Below are 18,534 nucleotides of genomic sequence, written 5' to 3' on the forward strand. Positions count from 1 at the left end.
GGACTCCAACTTCAGCTGACACACAAACCCCACACATACAGACCCACGACGACAATCCCCCTCAGAAAGACACACACGCGCACGGGAGGGCAACTGTCGGTGGGGTCTGGCCGGGGTGGGTACACAGGCTCGTGCGCACGCGCACACACATATACACACGGTCTGGAGTGAAGCAAAGGCTACAGGAACAACCAAGGGCAAACAAACAAGAGGAGAATTCCTTAATCACATCAGGATGTGCAGGAGGGAGGGAGGGACTGAGGAGGGAGGGAGGGAGAGTAGGCTGGGGGAGGGGGTGATTTTCCACACGGGGCCAGCAATGTCAGCTCTTCCTGTACGTGTGCTGGAGGCTGGAGTTCAGGCCTGTGCTGCGCTGAGCTCCACACATCTATAAACTTGATCCTCAGCCTGAACCCTAACACCCCCCCCCACTCCCTTTCTTAAGCCTCCCGAGCTGCACATTATTAAACTCTTTCTTTCCCTCCCTTCTCCTCCAATGCAACATTAAAAAGAAGCATCTGGAACTCGTAGCAGAGGGAGATGGAGACACTGGGGTGGAACTGGCAGGAAGGGGCACCAGCAGAGTGCACTCTTGAGAAGCTGGCTGGTCACGTCCACATCCATACTGCTTGGAGTGGTTATAAATAACCGGGTAGGAGTGGTAGCCATGGGCAGAGCAGGATTGGGGGTGGGGAGGGGAGCCTTCCCCTCTGCCACAACGGGCTCTCCCCGCACAGTACCTCATCTTCCAGTTGTTTTCCCTCTTGGCTTCCCATTTCCTTTCCCATGGTGTCTGGGACGGGTGCCACTGACACATATTTTCCACCCTTGAATGCCAGCAGAGGCTCTTCTTGTCCACAAAGGGCTTCCAGAAAATACTTCAGCACTGTGACCCTTTTGCAGTCGGCTGCAATAACCTACAGGGCGAGAGGGAGAGAAGAGAAACAGCATTTTCTGAAAGGGAAGACGAAGATGACAGGCATTCTTCGCTAGCAGAGGGGCATACAGGGAGCGCGTCAAAGTTACTGGACAAGGCTGTTGAGCGGACAAGTGGGACTTTGAGTGTGTAGGAGCTTGTGAAGGAGGGGTGGGGGCGGGGGTTTGAGGGCTAAGATCCTCTAGAGGAAGAAAGTCATGGTCTCTCTTTAGGTCATCCCTGGGGGAGCAGACATCTCCATGACCAATGATAGGTACCCTCTGGGGCTTTTGCCTTTCTTCTGCTGAGGTCCTGATATAAAAAAAAGAATAAATTAAATTCATCTGAGTATAGTATTTAACTGACAGAAGGCAGGGTGGAGTACAGAGCACAGCTTTCACAGAACACAGCTTCCTGGTACCCTCACTGCACTCTCCATTCCCCTCCCAGCTCCCCTCTCTAGGCTCCTGAGAGGAGCACTTCCAGCCTGAGTGCAAAATGAATGAGGAGGGCTTTCTTGGCTGTTTCATTTCAGCTAGATCACTTTGGGCTTCCCCTGACAGGTTCTTGCCCCACCCAAGAGTTTCTCATGCTCAAGAGACTGGGGTCAGGCAGGAAGTTGTTATCAGGAGAAGGGAGACAGGCAAAGCAGGTAGGGGGGTGTTTCACCAAAGCTCTGCTCCTCCAGGGGTTTGTGCCATCCTGCTCCCATGTGGCCACATCAGCATGTAAGCCAGTGCTGTCAGAGAAGCTGGGGCTGATTGAGCCAAAATGAAATTCAGTATCTTGAGCAATCGTCGAAACTGTCTCAGATGACGTTTCCACAGTCACTCTGTCGTGAGTCCTTCTCCAGCTAGACCACACAGGTGCGTCCTTCCTTCAAACCCATCTGCACTGCGGGCACCCTCTCATGACCTGCTGTTCATCCCTGCCCTTGAGGTCCTTTCCTCCAAGGGAGAGGAAGAGCCCTGCTCGATCTGGAGCTTGGAAACTGCTGAAGACCACCACCCCTTCAGCAGCACTGACTCTAGCCCCTGTAGAGAGCCCCCCATTCCAGAACGCGAACATGACCTCTACGTCTGGATCACACAGTCAAGTACTAACTTGGAGACTGGCTCTGATTGTGGGCTCACTGTTTCACAGGTGTATCTGTCCCTTATCTGGACACCATGGGAGCATGAGGCAGGCACGGGCCAAGTCTTCTAGGACACTGTGGAAACGAGCACTACTGTGCCAGCTGGCCAGCCAGGGCCAACGGCAGCACACACCAGTCAACTGTGACTGCAACTCTGTGGCTCTAGCCTCTGCTGCCTCTCTGCGCCAAACCTGCTCTTCCCCTGCCTGGGAGTGGCCCCTGCGCACCCTCACCGATGGCTCTGGGGAACATTATAGGCCTGAATCTTGGGCTAAGGACCTTGACCACCTCCACCTGAGAAGCTGACCGAATAGGTGCTCGGCTACCCAGAGAAGGCTTAGGAAAGGACAGCCATCTTGAGTTTGGGGTGTCCAGTCCTGGGCTTGGGCCAGGGCAGGTAACCGTAAGTTCCATTGCGTGTGTTCAAACACGTCACGAGGAAGGCTAGAAATACAGAAGCAGGGGCTAAAACGCATTAAAGGACAGAGCTGCAATGAGTAATGGCCTGGCAGGCAGCACGCACAGCAGCCTCCCTGCATCCCCAGCCTCTCACTTGCAGAGGAAACTTCTGCATTTCCACAAGACTGCCAGTTTCCTCTCTGTGGTCTAATTTTAACCACCTTGTCGTTACAGTGTGTGTCAGCCACCTGACCCCACTATGACCTCTGACCTTATGCCCCAGCTACTGCTCGCACTATGGAGAATTATGTAATGGGTCCAGGACTTTCCTTTTCAGTGTGAGGCTATTACCACTGAATGGAGAGGAGGTGGGGGTAGAGGGGTGAGAAGGAGACAGAGAAAAAGCTTGCCATGGTCCTTGGCACCACCTGGATGGTGAGAAGTATGGAGGCACGCCTGCCCAACATGCGGCAGAAATTTGCCCAGAGCAAGAGTGTGTCCGTGGCTGTGTGTGCCCACTGATAGGCAATGAGGAGAGTTCCTGCTGTTCTAGCATGCGCTGGGTGGCATGCTCAAAGGTTCAGGAAGAGAGTGTGATTCCTGGCCAAGAGGGAGAAAGGACACATGTGTGGACGTGGGACTCCTGGAGGTGGGGATTTCCAGGGCACAGCGGGACCCAGGGATGCAGACATCCTGAGCCTGCCTGCAGAATATCCTTAGGGGATCAGCAGGGATTGTCATTCACATGGACACGAAAGCAAAAAGGAGTGCCCCCCACCTTTGATTGTCACCCTGGTTTCCTTGGGGATTTTGTCTGCTATGGCCATTAGTTTCTTCCCTAGAGCAAGGCCACTCCTGATTGATTCTCAAAGTGCTTTGATCCAGTGGGGTCTCTGAGCTGCACTGAGAGGTGTGGAGAGAATTCTATGCCTTTGGAGAGAGAAAAGCCACCTAGCCTTTTAGAACTGCGAACTCTCTCCCCTACAGTCCAACTAGTAGGGAGGACAGCCAAAGTTGTGCAGTCTCCTTAGGTTCCCAAAGGGCACTGTGAGTGAGAATGTGCTTCTAGTTATTTAGCAAATGGGGAAACTGAGGCAAGTCCAGGGCTTGCCTAAGGTCTTAGAGAAACCTCTGTCTGCAGCCCAATGGCCTATCTGCTAAAGCATTCTGCTTTAAGACAGGAGGAATGAGCCCAGCAGGGTGAGCACTACAATTCTCTTGGTCCCATGGTCTACTAGAGGCTTATGGCAATATTCTCCCAGACAAAGCCTCCAGCACCTGAGTGGGGAAGAAAGTGTAAATGTAGTTAATAAGAGACATCATGACAGAAGAAGCCCCTTAAACCCCTCACAAAGGGCCAACTCCACGATGACCTTTGGCTGGCCAAGGACGACTTCCTGGTAGGACAGGGGTTAAAGCTGGGCTCCCAGCTTGGAGAGGAAGGAATCCAGCTGAAGTCTATGACATAATTTCCACGATAGCTCTGTTCATGAGCACACTTTTCCATTCAGTATCAATGAAAAACACAGAATGTAAGTCATCTGTACATTGCAGCTCTGGGCAAACTCTAGATTCTCTAGAGGAGAAAGAGCTGGGCAGAAGAGGACTCCTTCCCGTGCTGTTTACAGGTGGGGCTGGCCTAGAGCTAGATGGAGGCATAAGGGCTGCTGGCCAGGGAATACCCTGGGAACCTGGGATCCAGCACCGTCTCAGTAGTAGTCCTGGCCTTTCTGGAGGGAGACTCACTGTGTAGGAGGTTACCAGAACTCCCAAGCTGATGAACAAAATGTCTCACACAAATCACTCTAGTCAGCACTGAGAAGAAAACTGAGGCTTTAGGTCAGGGAAGAGCTAAAAGAAAGGCACCCAGAGAAAGCCCCTTTCCCTTCCCCTGAAGCCCATCTGAGGCAGTGAGCCCCACCAGTGGGAACTGAAACCTCTAGCTTCAGGGCTCCAGTTATCACTGGATCAGATCCACACGCAAAGAACCAGACAGAAAGGAAAACTGAAAGTGAGATGTGGCAAGGCGATACAAGAGCCTGGCCTGTCCGAGGCTCAGTTCCTTAGAGATACAACGTGAGGAGGCATGGGGTATGTGGAGGTTGGAGCTACACAGAAGGTTAGGTCTTGTGGAAAGCAGAAAGAAACCTCTAGGTTAAAAGAGAAGAGGGAAGGCAGACTGAGCTACCTGTCTGGGGCACCTTGGGATGGGGTGGTAGATAAGCAAGGAATAGAGTTCTCTGGAAACTCTCTATAGCTACTTGGGAGGGGACAAGCCCAGCCTGGTCAGATATGCCTTGGAAGGAACAGAAAAAGCGATCTAAGCTGTCTTATGGAAGATGGGGGAGGGGGGAAGAGACAGAGAGTAAAGGAACTGAGCACAAGGGCGCCTGGGTGGCTCAGTGGGGTAAAGCCTCTGCTTTCAGCTCAGGTCATGATCCCAGGGTCCTGGGATCAAGGCCTGCATTGGGCTCTCTGATCAGCAGGGAGCCTGCTTCCTCCTCTCTCTCTGCCTGCCTCTCTGTCTACTTGGGATCTCCATCTGTCAAATAAATAAATAAAATCTTAAAAAAAAAAAAAAAAAAAGGAACTGAGCACCAGGTACCACAGACTGATGTACTCTGAGTTGTAAGACTTAGCACCTTATAGCTGCCATGGGGAAGGGAACACATTCTTCCTTCCTTTGCGCCCAGGTAGCAAAGGAATAGGAGGAGGTATCACAGAGCTGAACCAGGTCTCTGGATGCAAGCCCTAGGGAACTAGGGGCTCATGCCATCTTTACTGGGTTCCTGTTATCTCCAAACAGGCCTCCTGGAAGGCACAAGAGCACAGCGGTGGCGGGTTAGATTTTGCAAAACTTCTTTTTCTGAACTTCTGGTTTGGGAATCAGAATTTAAACCTATACTATCAGCCAGTTCTATTTTTTTCTGGTCTTAAAAAAGTCCTGCTTGCTACTGCTCCTCTGGTTAAAGAGAAAAATCACATGGGTTTTCCTCTACAAACTTAAGTTTACAGGTTGTTTTTCTTGTTTCTCTAAATGGAGCCAATTATTCTCACATTTGTTGAAACCTTCAATCAAACTTTATAGCTTGTTAATTTTACAGAATGTCCTTAGAGCAAATAAGATGCAGACAGGAAAGTGAAGTCTTGCTGAGATTATTAAGAAAGCTTAAAATAGCCTACAAATCCACCACCGAGGCTGGTGAATAGAGGCTGCTTGTTTGGCTTCTGAGGTCAATTAGCAATGGGTTAATTAATAAAATCTTAAAAAAGAGCAATGGGTTAATTATCATCTTTAATAAGCAAAGCCTACAGGATTGGCTACAAGAAGCTCAAGTCAGACTAAAAAGCGTTTTCAAAAACTGGGAACCTCCGGTTATTCACGACTCACCCTCACAGGAGACTGCAGGGTGGGAAGGACAATTCTGTAGTGGCCAAGGGTGGGTCAGCCTAAGAGGTCTGCCAATGAAAGTTCAGACACAGGGAATCCTCTGGAGCTGGGAGGACAGAGGAAGTGGTTTACTCACATTCCTAGAGGGAGGGGCTTCCAGGCAGGGAGCAAAATCCAGAGGCAGAAGGGAAGCTGGCCATAAGGATGTACAAGTAAGTACTCTGAAGACACAGGAAGTAGCTTACAATGGAGAGACAGACATTGGCAGCCTACCTGAGTCCGAAGAAATTGGTATTGAACTGTGAGAGTGGGTCCCAGGTCAGAGAAGAAAGAAAGGAGACTATGCAGGCACCAAAAGCATAACCTGGTAACCTCTGGGCGTGCCATCCCAAGGAAATCAATCAGCATTTCACTCCTTCCCTGTCCTTAGTGCAGCAGGGCCATATTTCTGCAAGGCAGCTAAATGAAGGCCCCTCCCTCAGTCACTTTGGATGCCAATGTCCAGACCCAGCACTCCTGAGCCCTGAGTCTGTGCTAGTTGAGATCTCGTCAGTGAATCACAAGATGAGATGTTAATGTCATCGATCAACCCACAGCAGCCATCCCAGCCCACATGGCTGGTCCCAACGGCTATGTTTTTTTCCTAGTGGAGGCAACGGGGGCCATTTTCCATCAGGTGGCAATGCACAGATGCCTGTTCAGAGAGGGATGGCAGCCTGCTCGCCTCACCCACATCCACTGTGTGTGTGCGCAGGCACCTGCACCCCTGCGTTGCCTGGACGTCTCACAGAGAGGGGTGGGTGGGAACTGGAAAATGGGCAGGTGGGAAGACTTGGGGGAGAGGGAAGAGGCTACCCTCATAGTTTTACTGTATACTCCAAAAGGTACAGGTACTTGGCTACTGAAAGGGAGATTATGTTCATCCTGGAGAGTTGAGAGAACAGCATTATGGAGCTGGCAGTAAGAAGGTAAGTACAACAGTAGGAACAATGGGTCCATTTTGGAAAGAGGCAAACTGAAGAAATAAAGGGGGTTGATAAAGAGTCTGGGCTTTGGGGGCGTGTAGGTAGCTCAGCTGGTTGTGTGTCTGACTCTTGGTCTCAGTCAGGGCTGTGATCTCTGGGTTGTGGGCCTGAGCCCCACGTTGGGCTCCCTGCTTAGAGCCCTGCTCATTGGGGAGACTGCTTGACATTCTCTCTCTCCCTCTGCCCCTCCCTACCATGCACATGTGTGCACTTTCTCTCAAATAAATAAATCTTAAAAAAAAAAATCTGGGCTTCATAGACTTAAGTCTTTTTTTTAATTCTTAAAAATATTTTATTTATTCAATTTGAGAGAGAGAGAGAGAGAAAGAGAGCATGCAAGCAAGGGGAGGGGCAGAGAGAGAGAGGGAGAGAGAGAATCCTCAAGCAGATTCCCCTGAGTACAGAGCCCCAGTGTGGGGCTTGATCGCACAACCTTGAGATTATGACTTGTGCAGAGATCAAGAATCAGATGCTTAACCAACTGGGCTACCCAGGTGCTCCTTGAATTCAAGCTTTTTTAAAAAAATTCTTTAACAAAAAGTATAGATTTAAAAAAAAATCTTTATTTTTAAAGATGTGCTTATTCATTTGAGAGAGAGTGTGTGCACATGCACACAAGTAGGAAGGGCAGGGAGAGAATCTCAAGCAGATTCCACACTGAGCACTGAACTCCCCCGCCCCCACACACAGGGCTCTATCTCACAACCCTGAGACCACCACCTGAGTGGAAACCAAGAGTAGGATCTTTAACCAACTGCACTACCCAAGTGCCCCGAGTTCAAGTCTTTTTTTTTTTTTTTTAAGATTTTATTTATTTGAGGCAGCTAGACAGAGAGAGAGAGAGAGAGAGAGAGAAGCAGGCTCCCCACTAAGCAGGGAACCCAATGCAGGGCTCTATCCCAGTACCCTGAGATCATGACCTGAGTTGAAGGAAGACGCTTAACCAACTGAGCACCCCCCAAACTCAAGCTTAACTACAACTTCCTGGCTGTGTATCCTTAGACAAGTTACTTGGCATCTCTGAGCCTCTGCTCAAGTTGTTCTAAGGTTTGAAAGCAATAATGCATATCAAATATTTAGCAAGGTGCCTGAGCCAATGATAAATGAAAGGCTATAATTTTCTTTTTCTTTCTGGCTGCCTCACTCTGCCCAGAGATGTGTGGAAGCCAGACTTAGAGGTACAGAAGGAAGCATGGGGGAGGCACTCACACCCCTGGAATGCTCACCTACCTGCTGAAGCTGTTGAAAATAACTTATTCAGAATTAAGGTACTGGATCCAGGCTTCGGGGTAGATCCCTTGGTGGAGGCAAGGCCCAGCCTCTCTCTAGTTGTGTCTCTTCCTATTCTAAAAAGATTCCTAGACCTAACCAGAGACACGAATTCTACGGGACTCTAGAGGCCTCAAGGCCCCAGACTTAAGACAAGTCTGCCACTAATTCACACAACAGAAGTAAAATCCTGTACTGAATATCATGATTGGCTTGCTCACCTGGTCCCTTCATTTTGGGGTTGTGTGGTGGCTTTGCCTTTGTTAATGATATCCTCCTTAAATGAGACCCAGCTGGATCCTTGCTCCAGGTTCCTCAATACAAAGGAAATGATGAGAAAATCCCCAAAGTGGCATTTTCTACTCACCTGAATTTCCTGAGCTTGGAATTCTGAACAAAGCCAGATAGGAGTCTGGATTCTCCTGCGCAAAGTACAGCTTGCTTTTCTTGTACGGTTCCCTCATGGAAAGAAACTATTTGCTTCTAGAGCCCTGAGCTCTGGCTGAATAAGCAAGGTATATTCTTGACATGAGCCCGCTGCAGAGAGCAAACTATAGGCAGCAGTAGCTTGGGCTGCAGTCCAATCCGCTTCCCCTGCAGAGTGCTCTGAAAGCAGCCACCCACATTGGCAGGAGTCAGGGGCGGATACTGGCACTGCCAACACAAGCCTTTCAGGTCTGGCTGGCTTCAGCTGGTCTGAAACCTGGAACACAGGCGCCGGGGCCCTCGCTTACTGAACCAGCAGGGGAGGCTACAAGCTCAGCCCCTGGGGATGAAAGTCCTCTTGTCTGTCTCAGCCTGCAAACATCCACATGCAGTCTGCTTCAACACTGCCAGTTAGTTCTGGGCCAGGAGCACTACATCTTGGGCTCCAGTCACTCTGAGCTACATTCTTATTTGCCTTCTAAACAGCCAGGATCAGGGGGCCACCCTTTAGGTGTGTGGTCAAGCTCCTTCACCAAATTTGTTCCCAGTTTGATTTTATGCATGTCAGGGAGAGTACCTTCTCTGTGACACCTGCAGCATTCAACACATTTAGTTGACAGTCAACTCAACAAATATTTACTAAGTGCCTACTGCGTGCATTAGGCACTATTCCAGACCCTGAGGATTCAGCAGAAAACAGGGTCCTGGCTGGCGCCAGTGGGCAGTGGGTCATATTCAGATCAGGTATATGGAAGATGCTCTGTATTAAGACAGAAATACATCACTCTGGCCTTGTTACCTACAGCACATGGTGTGGGGGGGTGCGAATCCTCATTCCTCTTCCCTCAAGGAGGAGGAAGACGCAGCCCATGGAGAAGAGCTCCCTCCCTGTAGTAGAGACCTGACACACTGCTCCTTTATCCCATTTAGGCACAGGTCCTCAGAAGTCAGGAAGGAGAATTAATTCCCTTGGGCTCAGCCTTGCTAAAAGGTGAAATCCCAACCTCTCTTAATGCTTTCTGTGACCTGTCCAAGCCCTTGACCACCCACCCACCCCACCCCACCCCACTGTATGTTATCACTCTCGCTTCTTGCTATTATTCCATAATCCTCAACTCCAGGCCCCAGGCAACCCTGTTTGAGATTCCCCAACCTGCCATTTGCTCCCTTTTGCACCTCAGAGACCTTACAGGTTATTCCCCCAACCTAGAGTGACTTTGCCTTTATGCAATCAATTCATTCCCTCACCTTCCTTTAAGTTTGGTGAAAAAGTCTTTCTTCTTAAGAAGTCTTACCTAGGGGCGCCTGGGTGGCTCAGTCGGTAAAGCATCTGCCTTCGGCTCAGGTCATGATCCCAGGGTCCTGGGATGGAGCCCCACATTGGGCTCCCTGCTCAGTGGGGAGCCTGCTTCTCCCTCTCCATCTGCCTCTCTCCCTTGCTCATGCTCTCTCAAAGTAAATAAAATCTTAAAAAAATAAAATGAAAAGAAAGAAAAGAAATAGAAATCTAATGTGCCAGCCCACTGCCCACATATTCTTCCTGGGGCTCTACCATGCGACAGGGACTATGCTAGACATCCTGGGCAGGTAAGACAGAGCAAGGCAGATGCATGGCAGTTCTTGACTTCACAGAACTTTAAGCCCAGGGAGGGATTCCAGAGTAATGTACACGAACTCTCCCAAGTCCATGGGTGTCCCTTCGGCACCTGTGGGCTAGGCTTACACTCCATTCACCTTCTCTGACCTCACCAGCAGCCCTCGGCATGTGTATTACTTCCATGCCACAAAGAGTTACCGGTCAGTCAGAGTCACACTAGAACTGTCTGGGTATCATCTCCTAGGGACCCAACCCTTTTTTGAGTATTTCAGGTGGGGAGGATGTAAGTCCCTCAGGAAGATTTTAAAACCATCATTACTTATTGTTTAAAAAATGTGTAAGTAATTTTATTATCACCTGCTTAACGGGTTTCTTTGTTTTCCCTGCTGCCTTCCACTCTTGGTCATGCTGTTGGAGAAGTCTGTTACTGTCTTGACTTTACAGGGATTCGTTTCTCACTAGGGAACCTGTTCCGTTTTGGACTTTTTTTTTTTTTTTTTTCATTTTGGACTTTTCTAATTGGTAGAAATGACTACCGCTTTTAAGCCCAAATCTGCCTCCAGTGCTTCTAATTCTGTTCTCTGCAACCACGTAAAAAAGCCCAAATTCTGCTTCTATCTGATCAGCCTCAAATTATTTGAAGCTATTTTATACCTTCCCTAGGCTAAACAGTCCCACTTCCTTCAACTGTCCTTCACTTAAAATGTCTCCTCAACATCCTGCTTATTCTTCCACTAAGACTTTCACTAAGACTGAGTAACGTCTCTTAGATGAGTGCCCATATGTGATCTGATAGCCAAGAATAGATGGGACATCTCTTTCTATCCCATTCTGATGAGGTATCCCATTCTGGATACCTCAGTTCTCTGAATGGAGGCCAGAACTGTGCTGGTTTTATTGTCCACCACCTTGTAATAAGGACACATTGTGAGCTTCCCCCCTCCACCCCAAAGATTTATTTATTTATATTAAAGAGAGAGAGAGTGCGCAAGCAGGAGAGGGGCAGAGGGAGATGGAGAATCTCAACCAGACTCCACACTGAGCATGGAGCCTGATGTGGGGCTTGATCTTACGACCCTGAGATTAAGACCTGAGCTGAGGGGTGCCTGGGTGGATCAGTTGGTTAAGCGACTGCCTTTAGCTTGGGTCATGGTCCTGGAGTCCCATGATTAAGTCCCATATCGGGGGCTCCCTGCTCGGTGGGGAGTCTGCTTTTCACTCTGACCTCTCCCCTTCATGCTCTCTCAAATAAATAAATAAAATCTTTAAAAAAAGACCCGAGTCGAAACCAAGAGTAGGACACTTAACCAACTAAGCCATCTTGGTGGCTTCACACTGTGAGCTTTTTAATCAACAAATCCCCAAATTGTTTCCACATAAATGGCTAGCATCTCCCTGCACTAAGTGCAAGTCCTCCGCTATTCCCTTTTTAAATTTTATTAATTTTTTAAAAAGATTTTATTTATTTGATAGATCACAAGCAGGGGAGCAGCAGGTAGATGTAGAGGGAGAAGCAGGCTCCCCACTGAGCAGAGTCCAACTTGGGGCTCGATCCCGGGACCCTGGAATCATGACCTTAGCCTAAAGCAGACACTTAACTGACTGAGCCACCCAGGAGCCCTTACCCCCCCTTTTTTGAAGATTTATTCATTTATTTGAGGGGTGAGGGGCAGAGGGAGAGAGAGAATCTTAAGCAGATCCCTGTCACCTGCTCCCAGAGTCTGATGCAGGGCTCAATCTCATGACCCTGAGATCATGATCTGAGCCAAAACCAAGAGTCAGATGCTCAACCAACTGAGCCACCCAGCCTCCCCACCACTATTATTCCTTAAAAAAAAAAATTTTTTTTTTATTTACTTGACAGTGAGAGAGAGCACAGAGAGAGAGGGAGAAGCAGGCTCCCCTCTGAGCAGGGAGCCTGACTCAGGGCTTGATCCCAGGACCCTGGGACCATGACCTGAGCCGGGGACAGATGCTTAACTGACTGAGCCAACCCAGGTGCCCCCACTATTCCCTTTTAAACAGTCCTTCACAGAGGCCTCCCCACGCTATAGAACAAACCTGTTTATTTATTATTGTGCTGCATGCTACTTGCTATGTGCAGCTGACTTTTTGGATAAGGCAGGATTTCACACTTATTCCTATTTGATTTCATCTTGTTATTTACTTCTTTCCTTGTAGCTTATCAAGTTCTATTTGGATCCTAAATTTGTCACCTGAGAATGCATTCCCTCTCAAATTCATGACATCCATAAATCTGTATCTGTTGATTTGCTTATGCTTCTCAGTATCTCTCTCCCATTCATCTGTCCTGTTTTCTCTCTTAAGATTCTTGAGGGTAGGCACTGTAATTTGTATAAACACACACACACACACACACACGTAAGTAAGCGTATCTTTAAAACACTACCTGACACGCACTGGCTCCGTGGACAACATGGAGGACACGACCGTGGAGGGGAGCCAGCCACACTGTACCATATGTGAATCAGGCTCCTTGTGTTGTGCAACACACACTCAGAGATGCTACTTTCTGCTTTGCGTGGTGCTTCCCGTGGAGGTTTGGGCTCAGTGAGGGACAGGTGCTCTCTTTCGATAGGCGGCACACAGTTTTGGGTTTGAAATAAGACACCACAACAAGCGAAGCTCTGGGCACGTTTTGCCTTGTCTTAACTGGAGGCTGCTGCCCCAGGGCAAGGCATAACACACCTCAAGCAAGAGGTAAGACTTATGTCCTTCAAAGCACTAATGTCATGCTCTGAGAAGAAATTGCCGTATCTCCAGACTCCCCATGGCATATTAAAAATATGGCACACAGAAATTTTCTGAGATTAGGGCTGAGGTAGAAAGGCCACATTAAGTCATATTTTCAGGTTCTGCATCTAGAGACCTGGATCCTATGTGTGGCCCGTGTTTCACAGCTGGAGATAAGACAAGCTTGGCTAACTAAAGCTAACTAACTAAAAAGTCCACCCACAGTTTGAGATAAGGTGTAGGTAAGGTAAATGTCTGGGACACAGAAGAAATTTCAAGAAATAAACAGTTCCCTTTTCTAAACCTCTAAACACTAAAAAGCATTTAAAACAAATTTATTTGAGAGAGAGCAAGAGAGCACTAGAGAGAGAGAGCAAGCATGAGTGGGGGTCAGAGGGAGAAGGAGAAGCAGCCTCCCCACTGAGCAGGAAGCCCGATGCAAGGCTCGATCCCAGGACACTGAGACTATGACCTGAGCCCAAGGCAGACACTCAACTGAGCCACCCAGGCACCCCAACACTAAAAAATATTAAAAACAACGACAACAACAAAAAACCACCTGCACCGGAATCACATACTGAGCTTGCTGAAAATGCAGAATCCTGGATTCCACTTTGGACTAAATACGTGAATGCTTCTAGGGCTAGGGGCTTGGGGCTTGGAATGTACGCTCCAAGCAAGTGTCCCAGGTACCTATGAACACTGACATTTGAGAATCCAGTGTTTTAAAGGCTGGAAGACTAGGTGAAGGTGGTCACCATTGTAGTCCATTCTTCATAAGGCAACTCTTCTTCAGCTAAGGTACAAAAAAATCCTATGTCACATTTTTCATGGCCCTTTTAGGGATCTGGCCATCCTCAGCACCCTATGAAGCGGTTACTATCACATTCAGCTAATGATAATAGGGAAGATGAAACAAATCTGATTAAATTCAATGAGCTCTGAAGCCAGATGCAAGGACTTCCTAGCCCAGTGCTCATGCCACCGAGCCACTTTCTGGAAGAGCTTTCTGGCACAGGGCTTTAGGCACAACAACAAAACCCGCTGTGTGCTTCACTCCCCCTTAACAGCTACAGCTACACTTAGTGGATGGCTGCTACATGCCGGGCACTGTGCCAAATACTTTACGTGCACCAATTCATCTAATCCCCACAGCCCTATGTAGTAGGTGCCGTCATTATCTCAGTTTTACAGATGAGGAAATCAAGGCACAGAGAAGTAACTTGTTCAAGGTTAGTAAATGTAAATGTTAGTAAACGTTAGTAACTTGTTCAAGGCTAGTAAATGCAGGAGCTGGAAATGTGCCTCTGCTCTTTTTTTTTAAATTAAGTTTTTAATTTTAATTCCGTTATAGTTAACCTACACTGTTATATTGGTTTTAGGTGTACAATACAATAATCCAACAATACTTTATATTATTCAGCGTTCATCATGGTAAGTGTACTCTTTAATCCCCATTCCTCCATCCATAGGCCTCTGCTATTAATCAGTGTTCCCCTGCCCACAGTTCTCAAGGCATCCAGAGCATTTACCTGTGCTTCAGGCAGAAACTCCCGCAAACCCCACAAGGAAAAAGGTCTGATTTAGTACAGAAATTCAAAGCGGGCAGTCTCCTGTGGCTCACTTCTTGGAAGACTGACCTCCTTTGGGGGTGTACTCTCCCCGCAGGCAGCTGACGTGCCACAACTCAGGGGAGAGCAGGGTCTAGGAGAGCATGCTTTCTTAACTCATGTGATCTTGAGCAAGTTACTGAACCTTGTTTGCAAAATACACATGATTCTGAAGGTTTCTTTCCATTCTTAAAGGTCTCTATGATTCTGAGCAGTCATCTTGGAAGGGAGGTGAGAAAAGACAAGTTCTGCCACTGACCTTGATGCTGGGGTTGAGCTCTGTCACAGGGGACAGTGCCAAGAGCCGGGCTTGGCCTTTGCAGAGGGCTAAAGATTCAGAATCTGAACTCAAGGGAGAGGCCAGAGACAATTCATGATGGAAAAAGGTGGTATCAGTTCTTCTCATATGATAAGCCACTCAGGAGGACTTGGAGGGTCTTATGGAATCATTAGCACAGAGCTCCCCTCTGGCCACAGAGCAGAGGAAGAAACAGCAGATCAGTTTATAAAGCTCCAGAGCGGAAAATTTCTGTTGGTGTCCAAACTAAGTTTTTGGCTTTCTGTAAAGTTTGGAAAGACTTATACTGATGTTTTAATCACCTGTTTAGTGTTCTGAAGGCTCTTGTCAGCGGCCTCACTGAGCTTGCTCCAGCAGGCAGTGGGGAGCTGTTGGCTCACACACCATGATCTTTTTGTCAGCCATTTCTTTCCCATAGTCATCTCCGACACCCTGTAGCTCTCTCCAGGCCACTTGGAGGGAATGAGCCAAACTGCGTGCCCGCCCCATAGGAGGCTCAGGGCAAGCTTTCTGGCTAACCTCTTGCCAGATTCAAAGACAAGAAGGGCCCCTTAAAAAACGCCAAGTGGTAAAGATGTGAGGAGTGGTCTCTGGAGATTAGAACACAAACTCAGGGCAGGGCACATTCTAGAAACAAAAACTCATGAGCGTGCAAGAAGCCCATTAGGGAGGTTCAGGATAACAGTATGTAGAACCAGTCAGCATTTTACTTCCTCTGCAGTTTTCACTGGTCACAGCTTCTCAGAGGCTGCAATATCCCATTTTACTGGGAAAGCTGTGGTGGAGATGAAGTGGTAACTGCTGGTTGCCAGGCATTGTTATTTCATTTGACTATCACAGTAATCCTTTGAGACAGAAAGAGGAAGAGGAAACTGAAGCGCGGAGGAAACAAACAGCTAATAAGTGGCAAAGTTGGGATGTGAACTCAGATTTGTCTAACTCCAAAGTCTGTGCTCATTATACTTCGTAGCCTCTTAGGAAGGCAATGGAACTTTTGGAGAAAGGGAAATTACTCCAAGTTCTTTTCATACCCCACCCCCACCCCCACTGAGCAGCAGCCCAAAGGCCCAACCCCAGGACAAAATACACAGTTCTGAGGAGTCTGCATTCAGGTGAACACAAACCAAATGGATGCCTGGCTAAGCTATGCGCTAGAACAAAGATTTGTGAAAAAGAAAAGTGAATTTTTTAAAAAAAGATTTTATTTTATTTATTTAAGAGAGAGAGTAAGCAAGAGAGAGAACACGAGCAGGGGGAACAGCAGAGGCAGAGGGAGAAGGAGGTTCCCCGCTAAGCAGAGAGCCCGATGTGGGACTCTTATCTCAGAATCCTGAGGTCATGAGCTGAAGGTAGACACTTAACCAAGTGAGCCACCTAGGCATCCCAAGATATTGAAATTTAAAATTTCTCAGAGTATCTGTCCTAAAAGGAGTTCTATCATTCAGATTAATTTCATTTCTCTGGACCCAGTATGGGCAAGATCTTAGCTGATCAGTTCATGAACTGAATGAATATGGGAAACTCGTCACTGGGGGATGCCAAGTTATATATGAGTGTCCCCAGAAAGTTCTCTGCAGGACACGGTCTCGAATTCTGGATGTACTGTAGAGAGGAAAGTTCACCAGGGAGCATGGGGACAAGAAAAAGGAAATCAAAGTTGCCTCTTTCCACCTGGCACCCAAAGGTTCCTCAAATCCATTAATCTGAGAAACTTCTACTGTGCAAGCAACAGGGTGTGCTGTTCATCTGTCAACTCTTGATCTTGTAGCATGATATGAAGGCAGAGAAGGGAAAGAACAATAGCTTAGTTCTCAGTAGAAAGATCAGGCTTGGGAGGAGATGCTGATTTCTGATTGAGTTCTCAGGGAGTATTTCCCTGTCACAGAATTTTGTCTTTCCTTGTCTCTTCTTTCCAGGGGAAGCTTCCTCAACTGTCTGCTCTCTTGGCTGAGAGTGAATTTCCCTTTGTCTAGCCAGACCACTCCACACATGCCATTGTTCTCTGCCCCGTTATGCCTGAATTCAGGCAGAGAAGCCAAAGACGTGGCTTTTAGTAGAGGAAGGGAAGGGGCCTCTCAGGGGAACTCTTCTTACTGAGGAAAAAGAGACTCTTAGAGTGGCAAATGGCACAGAATGCCCTTCCTCAGTGACCTCAGAGGAACCTACTTATAAAGGGTACAGTTAGGGGAGTGAAAAGGAAGGGAAAGAGAGGGAGACCGTGATCAGAGAGGTTTTAAGTCCCACTGGAATAACTGTGAGGACGAGGAAAAGGCCATCTTGTCATGAGGGCAAAATTAACCAGACCCATCTGATTATGACAGAGGGAAGGAGGGTGCTGGGATAATGAATGGGGGCAGAAGCTTACAGACCATGACATGCATGAGGGGATGTAGGAGAAAAGTGTTCCAAAGCTGATGACAAGGCAGACAGGAAACTTACATGTCCCTGCTGACAGGAAAGAAATAGTGAAATTCTGGGTCTCCTCTCATCTGCAGGATTTTTAACAGGCGTCTGAAGTTCACCCTCTTCCCAAGGATGTGCTGACAGCTGGGAATACTGCCCTTCAGGTCAGGCAGGGCAGGGGTCTAGACCTCTCCACAGTTCACAAAGAGATTCAGTAAGGACTCAAACCACGATCCAAAACACAAATGGGACTGCCATTTCCTGCTGGGTTTCCATGCCGTTAAAAAACGGGGGAGGGGGGAGAAATGCCAACTATGAAGTGCTCGGTCTTCTGTGGAAAATGGGAGTATGCAGTGCATCCTGCTCCAGGTTCTGACTTGTAAATCTAAGTGAGAACTAGTTGCTAGCTTCTAGAGGATTATACTATTAAAGTATAATCTCTACCACCCAACCTGCTAGCCATTCTGCTGGTTGTTCATGGACTTCTAGGGAGCTGATGACAAAGTTGTCTTGGAACTCTGTGGGAAGGGCAGCCTTGGGCTTTGGCAGCTCCTTCAGGACCTCAGTTCACTGTCCTGTGTTCTTAAACAGCTCTGATGGAACAAGCCATCTGTGAGGGTTATTTAGCTTGGAACTGGAAGAGGGTGAGGATGTGGAAAAAATAAACTGAGCAGCCAAAGGATGGGGCCAGAGAGAGAGAAAGGCAGGTGGCATGTTCGTGAGACTCTGTGCCAGGACTGAGAGTGGGGTGGGATTGCAGAAAGGAATGGTGCCGGAAGGGGGCCAGCATGGGAAGTGCTGGAACGCCCAGGGCAGCATGATTTTATTTCCAAGGTGTTTTGCTGTTCTCTGAAGGGCTCACAAACCCTCATTTGAGGGTTTCCATTATAGGAGAATCCTGCGATAATGCAACTGTTAAGCACACCTGCCCTGCCTTCAGAGTAACTCCTTGAATCCTGCCTAATTTCTCACGAGGCCTGAATCCTAGCTTAGGAGGATCGAGAAGGTTTTCTGCATCCAAAGTCACAAGATAATGGTGACAGCTGGAAGGGCAGAAAATGGAGCCAGGTGGGGTTCTGAGGGAATCTCTAATCTGAATTAGAGAAAAGAGCAACAGCAACCGCAAGGTGATCTGGAAGGGATATGGGAATCCGGTGTGGGACTGAATTGTGACTGTTTGCACCGAGTCTCCTTAACTGCCCCTCCACTCACCCTGAAGATCATAGAAGTTGAGGGAGGCTTCTATTTTTTAAAAATCTAGGCATTTTCACTTATGTTATCTCATTTAATCCTTAATGAGATATTATGAAT

At 48.0% G+C, this 18,534-nt stretch overlaps 1 protein-coding gene across 5 annotated transcripts in view; it reads right to left on the reverse strand.

Annotated features, from left to right (window-relative positions):
- Positions 1–18,534, reverse strand: part of SMG6 (SMG6 nonsense mediated mRNA decay factor) — a 246,031-nt gene that overhangs the window by 21,614 nt on the left and 205,883 nt on the right. For 4 of the 5 annotated variants that reach the window (XM_045984066.1, XM_045984065.1, XM_045984067.1 and 1 more), the window contains one exon: positions 741–917. In XM_045984066.1, coding sequence (XP_045840022.1) covers positions 741–917 — 177 coding nt within the window. Of the gene's footprint in view, positions 1–740; positions 918–1,194; positions 1,276–18,534 lie in introns of those variants that run through there. The other variant, XM_045984069.1, reaches the window with a different exon arrangement.

Source organism: Meles meles, chromosome 18, assembly GCF_922984935.1.
Source record: "Meles meles chromosome 18, mMelMel3.1 paternal haplotype, whole genome shotgun sequence".
In the NCBI taxonomy this organism is placed as follows: domain Eukaryota; kingdom Metazoa; phylum Chordata; class Mammalia; order Carnivora; family Mustelidae; genus Meles; species Meles meles.